The 18,544-nt window shown below is 33.3% G+C and overlaps 2 protein-coding genes across 3 annotated transcripts; both read left to right on the top strand.

The window, feature by feature from the left end:
- The first annotated feature begins 4,661 nt into the window (after positions 1-4,661).
- Positions 4,662-7,500, top strand: LOC148628549 (uncharacterized). Of its 2 annotated transcripts, none has more exons than XM_088589935.1 (6): positions 4,662-4,803; positions 5,488-5,605; positions 5,981-6,052; positions 6,502-6,738; positions 7,010-7,111; positions 7,333-7,500. In XM_088589935.1, exons 2-6 carry the CDS (start codon positions 5,533-5,535, stop codon positions 7,338-7,340), a joined length of 492 nt encoding a protein of 163 aa, XP_088446061.1. In that variant the 5' UTR covers positions 4,662-4,803; positions 5,488-5,532; the 3' UTR covers positions 7,341-7,500. The 2 variants fall into 2 exon arrangements, with proteins under 2 accessions (XP_088446061.1, XP_088446054.1); XM_088589928.1 differs by lacking the exon at positions 4,662-4,803 and adding an exon at positions 4,816-5,278.
- An 8,107-nt stretch (positions 7,501-15,607) lies between these two features.
- Positions 15,608-18,276, top strand: LOC148628550 (uncharacterized). Its single transcript, XM_088589912.1, has 6 exons — positions 15,608-15,977; positions 16,191-16,308; positions 16,734-16,805; positions 17,252-17,488; positions 17,787-17,888; positions 18,111-18,276. The coding sequence occupies exons 1-6, from the start codon at positions 15,837-15,839 to the stop codon at positions 18,116-18,118; spliced, it is 678 nt and encodes a 225-aa protein (XP_088446038.1). The 5' UTR covers positions 15,608-15,836; the 3' UTR covers positions 18,119-18,276.
- The last annotated feature ends 268 nt before the right edge of the window (positions 18,277-18,544 follow it).

Below are 18,544 nucleotides of genomic sequence, written 5' to 3' on the forward strand. Positions count from 1 at the left end.
TTGCATACAATTTCAATTTTGACTCACAAAATTGACTTTTGTTATTTAATTTCCATATCAGGTAACAAAAGTCAATTTTCTACGCAAAACAGTTGATATTTGAATACTATTTTCTCTACAAAAATGAATTTTGTCATTACAAAATTGAAATGATCATAAAAAAAGTATGTATAACATAAATTTATACGACAAAATAGATTTTGTTATATGACAGAATTCAATTTTGTGTACACAAAATTGAGTTTGATTACCCCATTCGGTGCCCCGTACTTTGCTCACTGTAAATCGTTGAGTCTTTAAGTACATGAAACAACAATACTTTGTACTAGAAATACCTATGGTGCTCACCGGTTGACGTTGTCAATCTGTTAAATGAACACCTGCCAGATGATAGATTTCATTATTAAAGAGATGTTTCTCTGATTTATGTTGGCACGTGGTAAGAAGAAATTTCAGTCTTTCAATCAACACCTGAATTCGATTCAGGTATTAAGTCCAAATGAAATTAACCCGATTTAATTCAATGTATAAATCATAAAGTGCTACATCCATTTTCCAGCAGTAAGCGGAGAAAGTAAAAGGGTTTAATTGCACTATTGTTTAACTCGACGAAATAATTTGCACACATTGTACACTACATGCTCCTTACTTGCATTTTCATCTGAATGGTATGAGTGATTATATGATGCAAAGCATAGATTTTGTCATTTGCCGACAAAGGAGGAGCAATTCTCTTTGTGCCTACTTAATATCACAAACACTTGATACACATATACAAGTGTGTATCTATATATTTTAAAGGACTTGGCTTTTGTCAGAATGGAAAGGCAGGAAACAACTACAGAAAAATGTTGAAGGATAAGGGCCGTTCACTGGAAATTTCTACTTAAAATATACCGGCTTCAATTCCACTTGTATAACCTATACAACTTTGGATAAATCTTACAAGCATTTGCATTTAGGATACCCCTTTCGTTTTGTCTGTGAGCCTACAAAAATAAACTAGTATTTTCATTTAACATTTTAATTGACGATATTTATTCTATTTGGTAATACTCTATAAACATATATGCAGACGGTTGTTGGTATTCAAATGGGGACTAGTTGTTTTCCTCTCAGTCAATTTGTTTCTTTACTGTAACGAATCACAATTAATGGCTAACTCTTTAAAGATCATTCAAAACATGATCTGTTGTGAAAATTAATCCTACTTATACATATCTTGATGATATTTTGACCGAAATAATCATAACTTCGAAAGCTATGTTCAAGATAGAGTTTAAGTTGACCAAGTCTCATAGTATTCGTACACTTTTTCTTGATTTAGATATTGCACTAGAAAATGGCATCCTTCTTACAAAAATTTATGACTAAAGAGATGATTTTGCTTTTCTAATTGTTAATTTTCCATTCCTAAATGATAACATTCCTGAAACACCCACCAACGGTATTTACATTTCATAACTGCTCGTATTTGTAATAAAGTGTCAGATTTTAATGAATGTAACAGATTCCTCACAGAAAAGCTTTTTTTCACCAGTGGTATCTTCTAAAAAACATTCACTAAGATTTTTCAACGTAACAAAACTTGCAGGTCCTTAATCAAAAATGGTGTCGCTCACCCAGGTTTTTACGGAAACGTATATCTATGAAGGTTACAGACCACCAATTCAACCAATGAGCATTTGGCACGTACAAAAATAGTCCTACGCAGAAATTACCCCCTGTTCCTCATAGTGCTGTGAAAAAAGTTCTCATTTTATTTTTAAAAAAAATTAAACAGTTTCTGAAAGGAAAACACATTTCTGTACATCTTAAAGGTGCATTTTGCTTCTTGCGATGTGAAGCGCAATCTCCATAATGATTTCTAAATATTCCCCTATCGTGTGAAAACACTGGGATTTCCTATGCTATTTAGACACTTCACTTCCGGTGACCAGTACTGCACTGCAAGTCTGCCAACCCCACATGCCATTCTGAGGATTGTGAGCTGACATATGTAGAATCATGTTGATATATAGTCCTCTGCAGGTTAAAGTTAAGGTAAAGTCCAGAGAAGCGACTGAATATTGTGAAATTAGCGTAGAAGCCTATGGGAAGTGGAATTAGTGGTTTCCAGCCTAAAGCACATACTTTGAAACAAACAAAAACAGATGGATTTATTAACTGCCCTTAATTGATTTATTTCCAATTATTTAACTATTCTTTAAACATTATCTTCTTAAAGAGAGTTATTCTACCCTCAATTACACCCTTACGTAAACACTACTTAGTCATTTTTGAGTATCGCACTACATAAAATCTCTCCTATTTAATACTTGATGTTACTACTCTAAATCCAGTCTACTGGAATTGTAGTGACCTATTATTTCTCATGTTGATAGTATTATGATACACTGACACTATTATTTTGTTCTGAGCTAGCATTCAGTAACTTTCTATCTCATTTTGTCTGATATGGTGTATGTTGATATATTCTATGTGGAGAATTGGATGAATTACTTGGTGAATTTTATGGTGCGTTTGTTTGATGTTTCAGTTAAAATTTGACCTCACAATCAAGGGGATGGTTAAGTCCGATTAGAACTACATGTAATTTAACTCCAAACCACAGACATGTGCATGACCAGTCAGGAGAGTGTTGGTCATTAATGTGTCTTTGTGTCGTTATTTTACTCTTTAATCTATTGTGTCGTCGTTCTGTTACCGTGTATTTTATTACGATGCGTTCACACAGTCAAATAATGCATATCCAATTCGCATTCAATGCGAATTGTAATCCAGTAATGCGTTCACACGTAAAACAAATTTCCAAAGCGAATTAATTCGGATTGAAATAATGCGCATTATTGAATTTATTCCTGGGTACGTTGTCGATAATGCGAATTTAATAATTCGGTTTCATGCACTACTGACGTCTCTTTCCCCAGCTAATGCGAACTAGTACTAATTGTGTTGGACACCAACACAGATGTTCCCAAAACATTCCTATTACCACAAGAGGCCAAAATCAATTTATGGCTCCATGATTTTTCTCAAATTTTATTTTTTTTGTTAATTTTCGACCGGCAGCAATCTTGGAATGGCGGCCATTTTTAAATTTCAATATGGCCAACCGGAATCCCATGTGATGACCTATTTTAAAACCAAATACCAAGTCTCTACGATTTTTTCCCATTTTAAATAAACTTTTTTCGTCTTTAAACGACGGCCATGTTTGACAGTTCAAATACCGATTGCACATCTGCGTATGGTGGTCGACCTATTTTAGTGTTGGGGGTTTGGTTTCAATCCGTTTGCCAGTTCTTAAGAAGATACGCGGACAAGAATTACAAAAATTAAAACAAAAGAAAAAAAAACAACAAAAAACAAAAAAACAAAAAACAAAAACAAAAAAACCAATATGTTCTCTTACTACGTTTGGGGAACATAATTTAACGTTTTTAACACGTGTAAACGCAAAGCGAATTCAAATTATTCCTGTGATTCAATGCGCGTGAACGCAGCTTTACTTTTGTTGTCGGGGCTTTCATAGCTTGCTTGAAGGTGTGTTTGCCATTGTTAAGACATTTTGGCGATCTCTGAAAGCATTTACTAGTTTAGGCGACAACCATTTGATTTTCTGTGGGGTAGGGGCAATTAATTTTTTTGGAAAAAAGTTTGTTTCTAGAAAATGTGGAAAAAATAATTTGTCTAATCACCGGAGAGAAAAAAGTTTGTTAAGAAAATCTTGCTGTATTTGTGAAAGGTGCTATGCAGTAGTGAGATGACAAAAAAGATTGTTTTCAATAGATGGTGAAAAAATACTTGTTTTTGATTGGCCCTGGAAAAAAATACAAATTTTGCTCAATCAAGGGGAAAACAGTTTGTCTCAGAAAAAAATTCCATAGCCTCCGCCCCCCCCAAAGATAATCAAATGGTTGCTGCTTTATACGCAGGTGTATTTTTCGTTTCACCATACCGTTAAGCCAGCACTCCACAGTATTGTAGAACTGCCTGATTTTGGTCTTGTAATCTGATGCTTTGTAACATTTATCACTTTAAAAAATTGTCAAGCATCTGTAAATCTATATGTCTAGAAATAGCTCAAGCCAAGGCCTTCAGGATGCAGTAAAAATTTTCTGGAAAAAAATTACCAACAGCATATAGGGTTACCATAGAAACCATGCAAAAATATGCGAAAATTTGCAAAAAAGTTCATAAAATCAGGTTTAAAAATATCAAATTTCCCGCAAAATATCTGAAATTTTTATTTCAATCCCTGAAACTGTTCAAACTTTTCCCTTCAAAAACCCCTTCCTCATATGGGCATCGCCGGTTAGATTTTGAGCTATTTCACTTTGTAATCCACTTATTAAATTTAGCATGGTAAAAAATTGACTTACTTTCACTTTCACAATGAAGTCAAATTGTCATTGAAAAAAAGCCCCTTCAACATTGAATATATAAAAAACATTGCAAAATACTTTTAAAAGTCCCCTTTTTTCAGAAAATGTTTTATCAACAATAGATTCTTCATTTTTAATCACTATAGCAACTACCGGTTTCCATTCATGTCATTTTTCATCCCTAGCCAAAAGTGCAAAACTAAACTAAACTGTGGAGTGCTGGCCAAAATATGCTACCGTTAGTCAGTGACGTTGTCTTCATTGTAGCGTCGTAACTTCATAGCGTCATTCAAGAAACAAATACAAGTTGGAATGAAACATGCGTCTTCATGTTTGTCCGCGAGGTACTAATCCTCATCCTACAGCCTGAAAGAAGGAAAATGTACGATGCCACTTGCACTGTCTGAAGGAAGGGGTAAGGCCGACTATAAAAAAAGGAATTTAAAGTGACAGTATATTTCATTTCGTTCTTGTTTTTTTTTTGTTTTTTTGCTTTCGTCTTTTTCAGTTTTTGCCTATCATTCTTTGCCGAAACCGCTTAAGATTTTTATTTGTTTTCATAATCAAACAATCCTACTTATTTGCTCTTCGTTGACTTTCATCGGGATGACCTTACACGTGATGAAACGTCATGTGTAAGTTTATCATTGAATTGTCCCCCGGAAGTCCATTCACCAAACGTCGACGTCGCTCTGATCGTCGTACTATGACGTTACATCAGGACGGCCTAACAACGATTCCGCGCCATCATGGCTTCAACATTGAATTTTCTGCGTCTGGTATTCTTTCTTGTATTGTTACCGATTCTGGCAATTGGGAGCAGAACTTGTCATATGAATGATGTCTTTAGTGAAAATGATATGGAGTATATTCATTTTAAGGATATCAAGGTATGTAGAAATAAGTTTTCTAGGCCATTAAGAAATTTGAAAAAAATTAAAGAAAAAGACACGTTTTGGATATAACTGTTTCAGTGGCGACGACTGATAGTAGATCATTTATCTTGAAAAATATATTCTTGTTCAAACATCCATAGATTTTAGATATTGTTTGTAAAGTCGTTACGCTTGAAATGGTCAGCACTATTCATTAATTTCAGGCCTCTGTAGTCAGCCTTATTGCTGGATATTTGAGTGACATTCTTATGGCATTGGCTGCAGTTACACTCCTCGTATATGCAACTTATCAACTCTTGATAACACAGCATGCAGAAAATGGTAAGCTAAATTTATTTATAGACAGTTGTTCTTAAGTACTGTAAGAAAGGCAAACTTTTTGCACATTTCGAAAATTTATGATGAAATAAATTTTTATAGAAATGTTTTGTACTCATATACAGAAAGAATAAGTCACGCATCTTTCTATTACTTGGTACAGTATTTCTAAATAACAGTTTTGAATTTGTAGTGTCATGCATTGTGAACAATAGCGAAGGTTACATTTGCATACCTTATTTAGTAGTAGTGGAGATCAGTGGGAAATGTAATAATCGATTGACATATTATCACCTGTGATTGTATATAGGGGTCAATTAGAATTCATAAATATATGTTAATGGTAAGGAATTTTAATAAAACACATTCTTCCTTCAGAAATGAACTCCGTGGCTGAGAAATGTCAAAGAACAAACAAAAAAGTTTCTCGTGTGTGTGACTTCTACAGAGGTATTTATAAGCTTTCATTGAAAACATTCTGTTTTATAAACATTTCGATAAAAATAAAACCTTAATGATGTATCCATACTTAATAAATTTGTCCATACTTTCTCCGGTATTTGTTTTTATGTTGAATAACTATAAGACACAGTGGCGAATCCATGGATAGAGTTCCGGGGGTCGGACTCCCCTTTTGTTGGAACGTTTCGCTATTTTCGCGCGGAATTAGGGCAATAGTGAACAAATAGCAGCCTGGAATCCCCCTTTTTATCTGAAACTCCCATTTCAAAATCTCTGGATCAGATCTACTTCGAGAAAAACAGAATTACAAAACACAGAAGCACTGTCTTCTATCTATAAAAAATGAATTAAAATTTACCATCATTTCATAGTGACTGTCACTGATAAGCTTTTTGAATAAAATTTACATAGTTAAAAACCTGTACTTTTTCTTCCAGATACAGATGACATGTTTGTAAAACTCACTTCACAATTAAATACCATCAAACAAAAACTTAGAGAACATGGCGATGACAAAGTAAATGGTGCTATATTCTTTGATGATATGGAGTCACTGAAAAAGTCTTTGGTTAGACAAGAAGAAATATTGAATAACTATGGCATCGAGTTGGAAGGGAGACAACTAAGCACTAAAATCATAAAAGCAGAACTTACAATGGCGTTAGGATTTGTTGGTAAGGATTTAGATATAAACATAAACAAGTCGAAGCAGTACTCTACTCCTAAAGCTAATGAACACAAAGACAAACAAAAATTTACATGTATTGTAGGGGGGTTTGTGAGCCAGGGTCCCCCTTAAACGTAATTTAACACAGATAGCCAAAAATAGGTCTATCCTTCAACAAGGAGTAGAATTCACACTAAACAACACCACACATTTTCATTACCAATAAGGGCAGTTGTTCAGATATTTGTTTTACTTAGTATACAATAATCTATCTACAGGCAAAGAGATTAGAGAAGTGGAAAAAGATATGGTCGAAGATTTACTTACATTTGAAGAAGTGCAGAGAGAAACTAATGTGCTGAAGACCTACTTTAAAAATAGTAAGTGGGTGAAATCAAATTAGAATAATATTTTTGACTGAATAAATAAAAGATTATTGATGGTTCATTGGAGGTCGTTCAAGAAATTTGATGAATAAGAATTTTGTTGCCTGAAGAACGTTACGCTCAAGATATGTCAAAATTTTGTTTAAAGAAGTATTTATCCAACTAGTCTAATATTTTTAAATAGAAATTTAATGTCTATTTTTTTTATTTTCCAGAAAATTAAACAGAGAATTTACAAGAAGCAATACTGGAAGAGAAATGAACTTTGTTGCTAACACTTCGATTGGAGTTTGTTAATTTGTTTGACCCCCCACTCCTTTTTTTTATTTGAACCTACAATAATACTTATCTTAATCTGTTGAATAAAGAACTTTCACACCTTTCTTCATGACGTATTTTACTTGCATATAATGCCATTAACTTTCATTTTTGTGGGATAAGATGATAGCTGTACTTACATGTGTTAATTTGTAACCCTGAACATCAAAAATTACTATACATAATGATTGTACAAAACCAACAAAAAAACTAGTTTATCTGCTATACCAGATGTCCCACTTTTCAAGCAAAAACATTAGCATGCTTTCTGTGTCATTTCATGGTATTCCAAGATTATCTTCCTGACCAGAAAATTTGACATAGATCTAACAATTTGCAAAGGCCTTAAGAAAGGGAAATTTAAAATGTTATTGAAAAGAGAATATAAGAGATTTCCTGAAATATTGAGATAATATTAAAAAATCCTATAACCAAGACCAAGAAAAATTAATATCTTCAAACAACCTTTGAATTTGATTACTATTTAGATAGTAAGAATCAAGAAAAGCGTAAAATCTTAACAAAATTTTGAATAAGTAACCACTCGCTCAGAATAGAAAATGGTCGTCATAAGAGGAAAATAAACGGCATGGTCAAACAAGAGATTTTACCTTGCAGTGAAAGAGTCTGTCAAAATGCATACGTAATTATATTGAAGACGAATTACACTTTATGTTTACTTGTCCTGGTTTTGATTTGAAGCTATAAACAACTTGTCTAAATGTACGTAAATTGAACCCTGAAATTTTTTTTATCTGGACTTCAACCACTGAAATTTTCCTACCTGATTATTTGGAATCAAACTTAAACAAAACAAAGTGCAAAAATGTCTAACATTTATGAAGACATCTTGAATGGTTCTGTCATGTACACTCTTACCATAAAATTATTATTTTATTTTTTTCTCTTTTTCTAAAATCATAGTGTCAAATTAACGCACATCAGGTATGAATGCTGTGTATACTATGTTGAGTGTAGGCTTAATGTTTGCGATTCGATATAACTGCAAAGGCCCTCTGGTTAGACAAAGTACTTGTATTTGTATTTGTAATAGTTGTTGGCCTACATGTATATCGTTTCCTTTTAAAACGTGGGAGTTCATGCAAACCGCATTCTTGCCACCGGGTAAAGGTACCAGTATCATATTGCACATCCCTGAGCGCGTGTACGTCAAAACATGGATGCTATAAAAATATAGTGCATTTTCTTTTTGCCTCTCTACAAACTAATGTTTTGTCAAAAGATATGAACAATGACTTATAAAATAGAGCAAAAATCACACTGTAAGATGAAGAACTTTTTTATAAGAAAATCTAACATAATATCATAAAAATGTTCCACTGAAAAGGTTGGTTTGGTGAGTGCAAAACGAAAGTGAAAGTAGGGGAAATGGCTATTTATAGTTCAAGACTACTTTTCTGTCCGATCTTCCTGGACTCACCCTATTTTCTTTGCGGGAAATTATTTTTTCACATGTCCTTAGAAATGCTACATAAGTGAAAGTTTTATTGAATCAATTTGCATATTTTTTTTTAAATCCTAAAAATATGCACTTCACTATAGAAGTCTATGGGAAAATTAATACGATACTGAGACCTAAAAGTTAGAATCACGGATTATCTCTCTTCGTACGTGTACATTTTCAGGCTTTCTGTTTAATCGACACAATGTGCACCAATCTCTTTAAAATCAAGAAAAACAACTTATTAGAGGCGGATCCAGTGATCTTGTAAGGAGTTCATGCTATTATTCGCTCATGTTTACCCAACGTCTGCGCTAGATTAACAAAAGATGTGGATTTCGATCCCTGAACCCCCCCCCCCCCCCCCCGGTTCCGCCACTTACAAAATACACTGGTACAAAATACTGGTTTATGACTCTGCCAAGGATAATCTAAGACTATGCACCAATATTCTTTCCAGTGAGCAGATTAATAACTACATGATGTCGAGTATGGAGATTAACAGTAAATCCAGCTAAACAGTAACTTAACAAAAAAGGATGTCAGTAAAAATGATTTTATATACCTTTTGCAAAGGATTCGGAGTTCCCGAATATACATAAAGCAAAACTTCGCCTTTAGTTCTTCAATATGTTGATACACACATGTCCATTCAATATTATTAATATATGTGAACTAAATTGAATATAAATAATATATCATTTGAATAATTGATAAACTAAATTAGAATGTGCATCTTTCATTGGAAAAATAAATAAAAAGAAAAAAAATCGTGATATACTATAGTCGGCGTCACATAAATAACATACTGTTAAAATTTGAATAAAAATATTTTCTACGACTTTATTGACACCTACCGTCGTTTAAATTGTCTTAAATGACTTGCTCATTCGTTTAGCCAAACGGCTTCTCCCTAAACATTGAATCGTTAAATTCCGGTCAGATTTTAATTCTAGGTGGCAATATTTACATTGTAAAAAGTCGGCCATGTTTACAGTGATCAGGTTGCTAGGAGATGTTGTTTACGTTTGAATGGTTTGTCCAAAAACCGAAGAACCCAGAATGCACTTCGGCGTTATTTCGGATATCTCGGATTTATTTTACGCGAACAACGTACAATACCGAGAAGTTTATCAAGCAGACGATTGTCACCGGAGTTCGACGGGAACTTACGAACTTCGTTTGTAAACAAATCGTCCCGTAAAAACCAACATGGCGGATATTAGTATGGGATTTTCCCGTAAGGATTTGTTACGCATGATTTAAGCTAATAAGCGACTTGTTTTTGAGAAGCTGTTTGGCTAAACGAATGAGCAAGTCATTTAAGACAATTTAAACGACGGTTGGTGTCAATAAAGTAGTAGAAAATATTTTTATTCAAATTTTAACAGTGTGTTATTTATGTGACGCCGAGTATAGTAATGTGTCAACTGTCATGTCAATTGGCAAAACCGGACCGAAAGTGTTAATTAATTCATCACAAACCGGATTTGGACAAATAGGAAATCAGTGGAACCAGGATTCGAACGGGCAACTCAGTAAAAACAATAATAGCTAATTAATTGGAAAGAATGAATTACCAAAATGGTGATATATTGGTGTAGCCTCTGAGCATGGTTACATCGTTTCATTTTTTATTTCATATTATACTCCAAAATTGCTGTCAGCCTACATAGTTTTAGGGACAGCACACCTGGAACTTGAGATCTGGCATGAAAGTTATTAGCATGTGATGCTTTATCTCAATCTTCCATAGGAAAGCTAAAATATTGAAGCCACAATATTTCTAGCAAGAATTTCATATTGATAGTGATACTGTCAGCTGACATTTATATTTTTAATGATTTTTTACCTTTAAACTAATTTGTAAGCCCTTCTGGCATAATTTATCATTCAAATATCATTGCAGTATTTTGCAAATTCCTTAATAACTGCTAATTTTAAGAATCAGATACGAAATCTCCAAATTTCATTCCATGGAAAATGTTTGTTTTCATATTTGGCGGCCATTGCAGATGTTGTTCAAGTTGCGAAATATCTCGTAATTTAGAGTATTTAAATACTGCCTAAGTATTTAGAAACGGTTATTATGGTCATTCATGATCAGTTTTACAGTTTTTTTTTTTTTTTGTAAAACGTTATCTCTATTGTATTATAAAGGAACTGTTCGTGAACTTTTTCATTATGGATGACTCCATACGTCCTTAACTACTTTTTTTTCGACATGACATCTACCAAAAGCTATTTTTAGTTAAATCATTAAAGTATGGTGCGTTATGGGAATCATTTAATTCAGAATTTTATTCTGAATCTTCTAGTATATCCTGAGCCAGGATTTATTGTGTATTTATGAAGTTATATGTCCCAAAAGGTATCGTGAGCCAGCGTATGAGAATATCGGGCCATATAAATACGGCTCAGGTGCACTCATGGCGTCATATCGCTTCAAGCGTTTCATGAACTGACGTTACAAGTCTTAGCAAGGATATACCATAAAAACCTAGGTACGACGCATTATGATACTGAACTCGAATATTTATTGATAGGGTAAACTAAAAGTAATTAGAGTTTTTATTTTTTAACTCCGTTTGAAATTATTCAACGAAATATAGTACAATTATACCGAAAGCAATAGGAAAGATGCTGTTTCACTTAATTTCTAACTTAATGAAATAACGCATATATTACTTAAGGAACGATATCCCACCATATTGACTTTCTATAGACCGCAATATAAAGCATAGCTATTTTAATCAACATAATGCTCACGACGCATTTTGGGACAATATCAACCACTACATTTATCTGGTGAAATATTATTATGGAAAGCCAGCATCCATCTTATTTAATTATTAAGTTTATGTCAGTTGATATATGTTTATGTTAATGTTATCGCTACACGAGGAAACTGGATATTATCAACCATATATAATAAACTATGAAAATTTACAACTTGGCTAGAATTTATCACCGACTTAGCAAAGAAATACCACTATCAAATATAGCCAACACTCAGCTGAAAACTAAGGTCTCACAAATCGCTCGCAAACATACACGACCACTCGCCCGCCTGTGACAATATTATCACGAGTGGCGAAGATTGCCTAGATTTAACGCTTGTGCGGAACTTGTTCCGCGCACAAGTTAAATCTTCAAGCGTTCTTGGCATTAGTGATCCTGTTTCGGTTATTTACGATAATCAATCGAGGAGTTGTATTGTCATCCAATTCTTGGTTCTGCATACTTAAGGCCAAAAAAAAAAAAAAGCATCAATGTCCGGTTTGTACCTTCATTTTTAGGAGCTGAAAAACAGCAACATGGCAGCTTCATTTGCGTATACTATGGAAATGCGAATGACAACAAAACCAGTCTCGGAAACTATTCGCTAGTTTCGATGATTAAATACAAATCGAATCATAGCTTTTCCAAGATAGGATTGGTCAAAATAGTCTGCAGTATCACGTGCAGATGTGAACAAAAGTTACGTCGTCAATATTACCCATAATTTTTGGGTACTAAGAATTGCGAAACGATAACGAAACGAAACGAAAAGAATCGATAAAAAAATATCGAAACGAAACAAATCGAAAAAAAATGAATCAAAACGAAATAAAAATAAAATTAAAGGATATAAATCGTAACAGAATGAAACGAAACTAAATGCATTTCGGCCTATAGTCATATCCGACCGTGACAATTAGGATAATGGTATAGGACAACTAAAACCGTGTATTATTACAAAATTTTCCATGTTGGAAGGTTATAAATATAATATATCAAATCAGAGCTGACGAAAATAATCAAAGGTATCTTTAATTAAAGTTTCTTCTGAGCGTTAAAAGGTTTCACCTTCCTTATATTACAGATTTTCTCCATAGTTTATCGATATTTTCAACATGAATTTTAAATTCCGTGATTGGTGGACTGATACCAAAGGTGTGATGTTTTGTAGGGAGAAAGTCCGAGAGTGAAATTACTGATTTTTTTTTTTTTTTTGTCAAAGTGTGAATTACCGAAATTTATTACACTGGGAACATTCAATAAAACGCTGCTATCTATATAATAGCGAGCTCTACCGTTATTACGTGTACTTTCTAAATTTCCCTTAAGGTTTCCCAATATACTAACCAAAAAAAGTCATGTCCCGGAAGTAACAAAAAGTGACTGTCCTTGCGGAGATAATTCATCATTTCCTTCAATCAAACAAATAAAAAAATATAGGTTAAGATTACGTTACAGTAAAAAACGATTCATCTTTTCTGATAGTTTTCAAGTCTTTTCAAATATGTTTTACTTATTTAAAGAAGTGAATGTTATATTTATAAAATATTAGGTAAATACGTGGATGTACGTACGCGTATCTCCGTTGTTGCTGTTGTCAAGAACCTAACCCGCCTCGAAAAAAAATACAACTCCGATTATATTATCAAAATCGAAGCATAGCTTTTCTAAGATAGAAAAAGTAATCACTTTCTTGTTTGAAATTTGCAGCTGTCGTCTGAATTTTGTTTACGTCACTTGATATGTGTAAAATATTCCCACTGAACTGTAATATCTCCGGTGTCTGTACAGATTTGATCTGACAGGCCAAAACTGAAATGGATGTTGCTAGAAATGTATGGAAAGCCAAAGTGGACAAAAATGAGTATTTTCTGAAATTAAAAAAAATGATTTTGTAATATTAAAAAATTATTTTCTAATATTACAAAATATTGATTTTTGTCCACTTTGGCTTGCCATAGAAATGCCCTAAAGGGATAAAAAATGTAAAGCATCGCGAAGTGCTATAAAGTTATTGACCATTTTGAGAGCGAGTGGAAAGGGGGTATGGGTTTGGAATTTTGGGGAAAAATGTTCAAGTTATTCATTTATTGAAAAAAAAACTGCCCCATTAATTAACAAGACATATTTTCAAATAGAAATATCGATTTTGCTTGCTGGTTAAAATTATCACATGATTTTTTTTATATCACATGTATTATTAGCCCAAGGTTTGATATTGATCCAAGAGCCGCAGTTAATCAAAAATGTTATGTGATGTTCTTTTTATCATATGCTTCACAATAGGAGTGCAAAATAAGGCTATTAAATCATACAAGTCATTTTGAAAACACCAAAAAAACATATTTATTTTTCTTTATGTTCTTCCAACCAACGTGATAGCACTTTCATACCACTCACAGTTTCACGTTTTGTATTAATATTCTTCATAGAGTCTATATCTTTCATGGTATCGTCAATCTCCATTTCCATCATCTGCTTCGTCGCTAGACGCCATACTGTAAACAAATATGATAATTGCCGAGCGTTTACGGAAAGGGGTGTAATATCACTTACGGAAAGCCATGTAAAATCTTTCCGAAGCATGTAATAACATTTTGATATCAGCCGCTTAGACAGTCTTGAAAAATATCAAATTTTTGGCCCTAAAACTTGCTTTATTATACAGTAAGAAATGATACTTATTTTCTATAAGTATATGATAAATAAAAATATTGCACTTGCGAAGCGAAAATTTTCATCCGGGTCGACCTCTTTGTAATGTCCAGCATTATTATTTTTACGAGTCTTGCACAGACGGTACATGTATAGAAAGCCCATGGTGCTCGTTGATTTAAACAATGGCTACCCCATATTAAAATATATTACATTTATGGAACGCCGCAACTGTCTTTTGTTGATGGTTTTCTATATACGCATTGCATTTCTCGTTATACACAGTGCATTTTATGGTATACATAGTGTATTTCACATTATACGCGGTGCATATAACTTTATAACTGCAGTATAACTGTTATTATACGTGGTGCGTTTTTCATTATATGCAGTACAAAACTGGGTATATTCAGTACTTTTCACATTATACGTGGTACATATATCGTTATACGCAGAGCATTTTGCAATATACGCTGTACATTTCATGTTATACGCAGTACATTTTCTAATATGAACAGTAGATTTCACAGTATGAGGAAAGACATTATACACAGTATTTTACACCTTATTTGTAGTATATCCAGTGAATTTTCAACTGCATATATAAAACAAAGTACTATGTATAAAGTTGAAACTACTGCAAATAAGGCGTAAAATACTGCGTATAATGTCTTTCCTCATGCTGTGAAATCTACTGCTCATATTAGAAAATGTACTGCGTATAACATGAAATGTACAGCGTATATTGCAAAATGCACTGTGTATAACGATATATGTACCACGTATAATGTAAAAAGTACTGCGTATACCCAGTTTTGTACTGCATATAATGAGTCCACGACCACGTATACTATGAAATACACTATGTATACCATAAAATGTACTGTGTATAACGAGAAATGTACTGCGTATATAGAAAACCATCAACAAAAGACAGTTGCGGCGTTCCATATATATCACTCACGTTAGCAATATAAGCAGTATCATGCATGAGTGTTTGTCAGTGACGTTTTCTTCATTGTAGCGTCTTAACTTTATAACGTCATCAGAGAAACAAATACAAGTTGGAATGAAACACGCGTTTTTATATTTGTCAGCGAGGTACTATTCCTCATCCTACAGCCGGAAAGAATGACAATGTACATTGTCACTTGCACTATCAGAGTGAACGGGTAAGACAGATTAAAAAAGGAAATATGAAGTGATTTAGGATTTTTAGCTTGTTTTTTTTTCTTGATTATTTGACAAGTTTCCTTTTATGTTTAGCTTTCTTTGCAAAAAAAATAAACATCTTAAATATATTTTCTGCTTTTGTGAACAAACAATCTTACGTATTAGCTCTTCGTTGATTTTAATCGGGATGACATTACACATGATGAAACGTCATGTGTAAGTTTATCATTGAAATGTCCCCCGGAAGTCCATTTACCAAACGTCGACGTCGCTCTGGTCGTCGTACTGTGACGTTACACCTGGACAGCCTAACAACGATTCCGCGCCATAATGGCTTCAACATCGAATTTTCTGCGTCTGGTATTCTTTCTTGTATTGTTACCGATTCTTGCAATTGGGAGCAGTACTTGTCATATGAATGATATCTTTAGTGAAAATGATATGGTGTATATTCATTTTAAGGATATCAAGGTATGTAGAAATAAGTTTTCTAGACCATTAAGAAATTTGCAAAAATTAAAGAAAGGGAGACGTTTTGGATATAATTGTTTCAGTGGAGACGACTGATAGTAGATCATTTATCTTGGAAAATATATTCTTGTTCAAACATCCATAGATTTTAGATATTGTTTGTAAAGTCGTTACGCTTGAAATGGTCAGCACTATTTATTCTCTTAATTTCAGGCCTCTGTAGTCAGCTTTATTGCTGGATATCGGAGTGATATTTTCATGTCATTGGCTGCAGTTACACTCCTCGTATATGCAACTTATCAACTCTTGATATCACAGCATGCAGAAAATGGTAAGCTAAATTTATCTAGGGTCAGCTAGTGCTTAAGTACTGTAAGAAAGGCAAACTTACATTTTTGCACATTTCGAAAATGTATAATGATGAAATATATATTGTAGAAATGTTTGGTATTCATATACAGGAGAATAAATCATGCATGTTTCTGTTACTTAGTACAGTATGTTTAAATAACAGTTTTGAATTTGCAGTGTCATGCATTGTGAACAATTGCGGAGGTTACATTTGTATACCGTATCTGAGAGAAACTTGAGATATGTAATCAGTGGGTCAGTGGTGGAGATGGCCACATCAGTTCAATAAGAAATGTAATAATCGATTGACATATTATCACCTGTGATTGTATATAGGGGTAAATTAAAATTCACATATATAAATTTAAGGGTAAGGAATTTTAATAAAACATGATCTTCCTTCAGAAATGAACTCCGTGGCTGAGAAATATCAAAGAATAAAAGAAAAAGTTTCTCGTGTGTGTGACTTCTACAGAGGTATTTATAAAATTTCATTGAAAACGTTCTATGTTTTATAAACATTTCGATAAAAATAAAACCTTAATGCTGTATCCATACTTTAATGATAAATTTGTCCATACTTTCTCCGGTATTTGTTTTTATATTGAGCAACTATAAGACACAGGAGCGAATCCAAGGGGAGAGCTCCGGGGGTCGGACTCCCCTTTGTTGGAACGTTTCATTATATTCTCGCAGAATTAGGCCAATAGTGAGCAAATAGCAGCCTGGAATCCCCCTTTTTATCTGAAACTCCCACTTCAAAATCTCTGGATCTAATCCGAGAAAAACAAAATTACAAAACACAGAAGCACAGTCATCTATTCATAAAAATGAACACATTAAAATCATTTCATAGTGACTGTCATTGATAAGCCTTTTGAATATATATTTACATTGTTAAAAATCTGTACTTTTTCTTCCAGATACAGATGACATGTTTGTAAAACTCACTTCACAATCAAATACCATCAAACAAAAACTTAGAGAAAATGGCGATGACAAAGTGAATCATGCTATGTTCATGGATGATATGGGGTCACTGAAAATAAATTGGGTTAGTCAAGAAGAAATATTCAATAGCTATGGCATAGAGTTGGAAGGGAGACAACTGAGCACTGAAAGCATAAAAGCAGAACTTACTATTGCTTTAGGATTTGTTGGTAAGGCTCTATGTGTAAACATAAACAAGTCGAAGCATCATTCTACTATCAATGCTAACGAACACACACACACACACACACACACACACACACACACACACACACCAATTATATGTATTGTAAGGGGGTTTGCCTGCCAGGGTCCCCCTTAAACGTAATTTAACACAGATAGCCAAAAATAGGTCTATCCTTCAACAAGGAGTAGAATTCACACTAAACAACACCACACATTTTCATTACCAATAAGGGCAGTTGTTCAGATATTTGTTTTACTTAGTATACAATAATCTATCTACAGGCAAAGAGATTAGAGAAGTGGAAAAAGATATGGTCGAAGATTTACTAACATTTGAAGAAGTGCAGAGAGAAACTAATGTGCTGAAGACCTACTTTAAAAATAGTAAGTGGGTGAAATCAAATTAGAATAATATTTTTGACTGAATAAATAAAAGATTGTTGATGGTTGATTGGAGGTCGTTCAAGAAATTTGATGAAATAAGAATCTTGTTGCCTGAAGAACGTTACGCTCAAGATATGTCAAAATTTTGTTTAAAGAAGTATTTATCCAACTAGTCTAATATTTTTAAATAGAAATTTAATGTCTATTTTTTTTATTTTCCAGAAAATTAAACAGAGAATTTAAAAGAAGCAATACTGGAAGAGAAAAGAACTTTGTTGCTAACACTTCGATTGGAGTTTGTTAATTTGTTTGACCCCCCACCCTTTTTTTATTTGAACCTACAATAATACTTATCTTAATCTGTTGAATAAAGAACTTTCACACCTTTCTTCATGACGTATTTTACTTGCATATAATGCCATTAACTTTCATTTTTGTGGGATAAGATGATAGCTGTACTTACATGTGTTAATTTGTAACCCTGAACATCCAAAATTACTATACATAATGATTGTACAAAACCAACAAAAAAACTAGTTTATCTGCTATACCAGATGTCCCACTTTTCAAGCAAAAACATTAGCATGCTTTCTGTGTCAATTCATGGTATTCCAAGATTATCTTCCTGAGCAGAAAATTTGACATAGATCTAACAA

This window comes from Perna viridis, chromosome 1, assembly GCF_037379345.1.
Source record: "Perna viridis isolate PV_CMFRI_1.1 ecotype Kerala chromosome 1, ASM3737934v1, whole genome shotgun sequence".
Taxonomy (NCBI): Eukaryota; Metazoa; Mollusca; class Bivalvia; order Mytilida; family Mytilidae; genus Perna; species Perna viridis.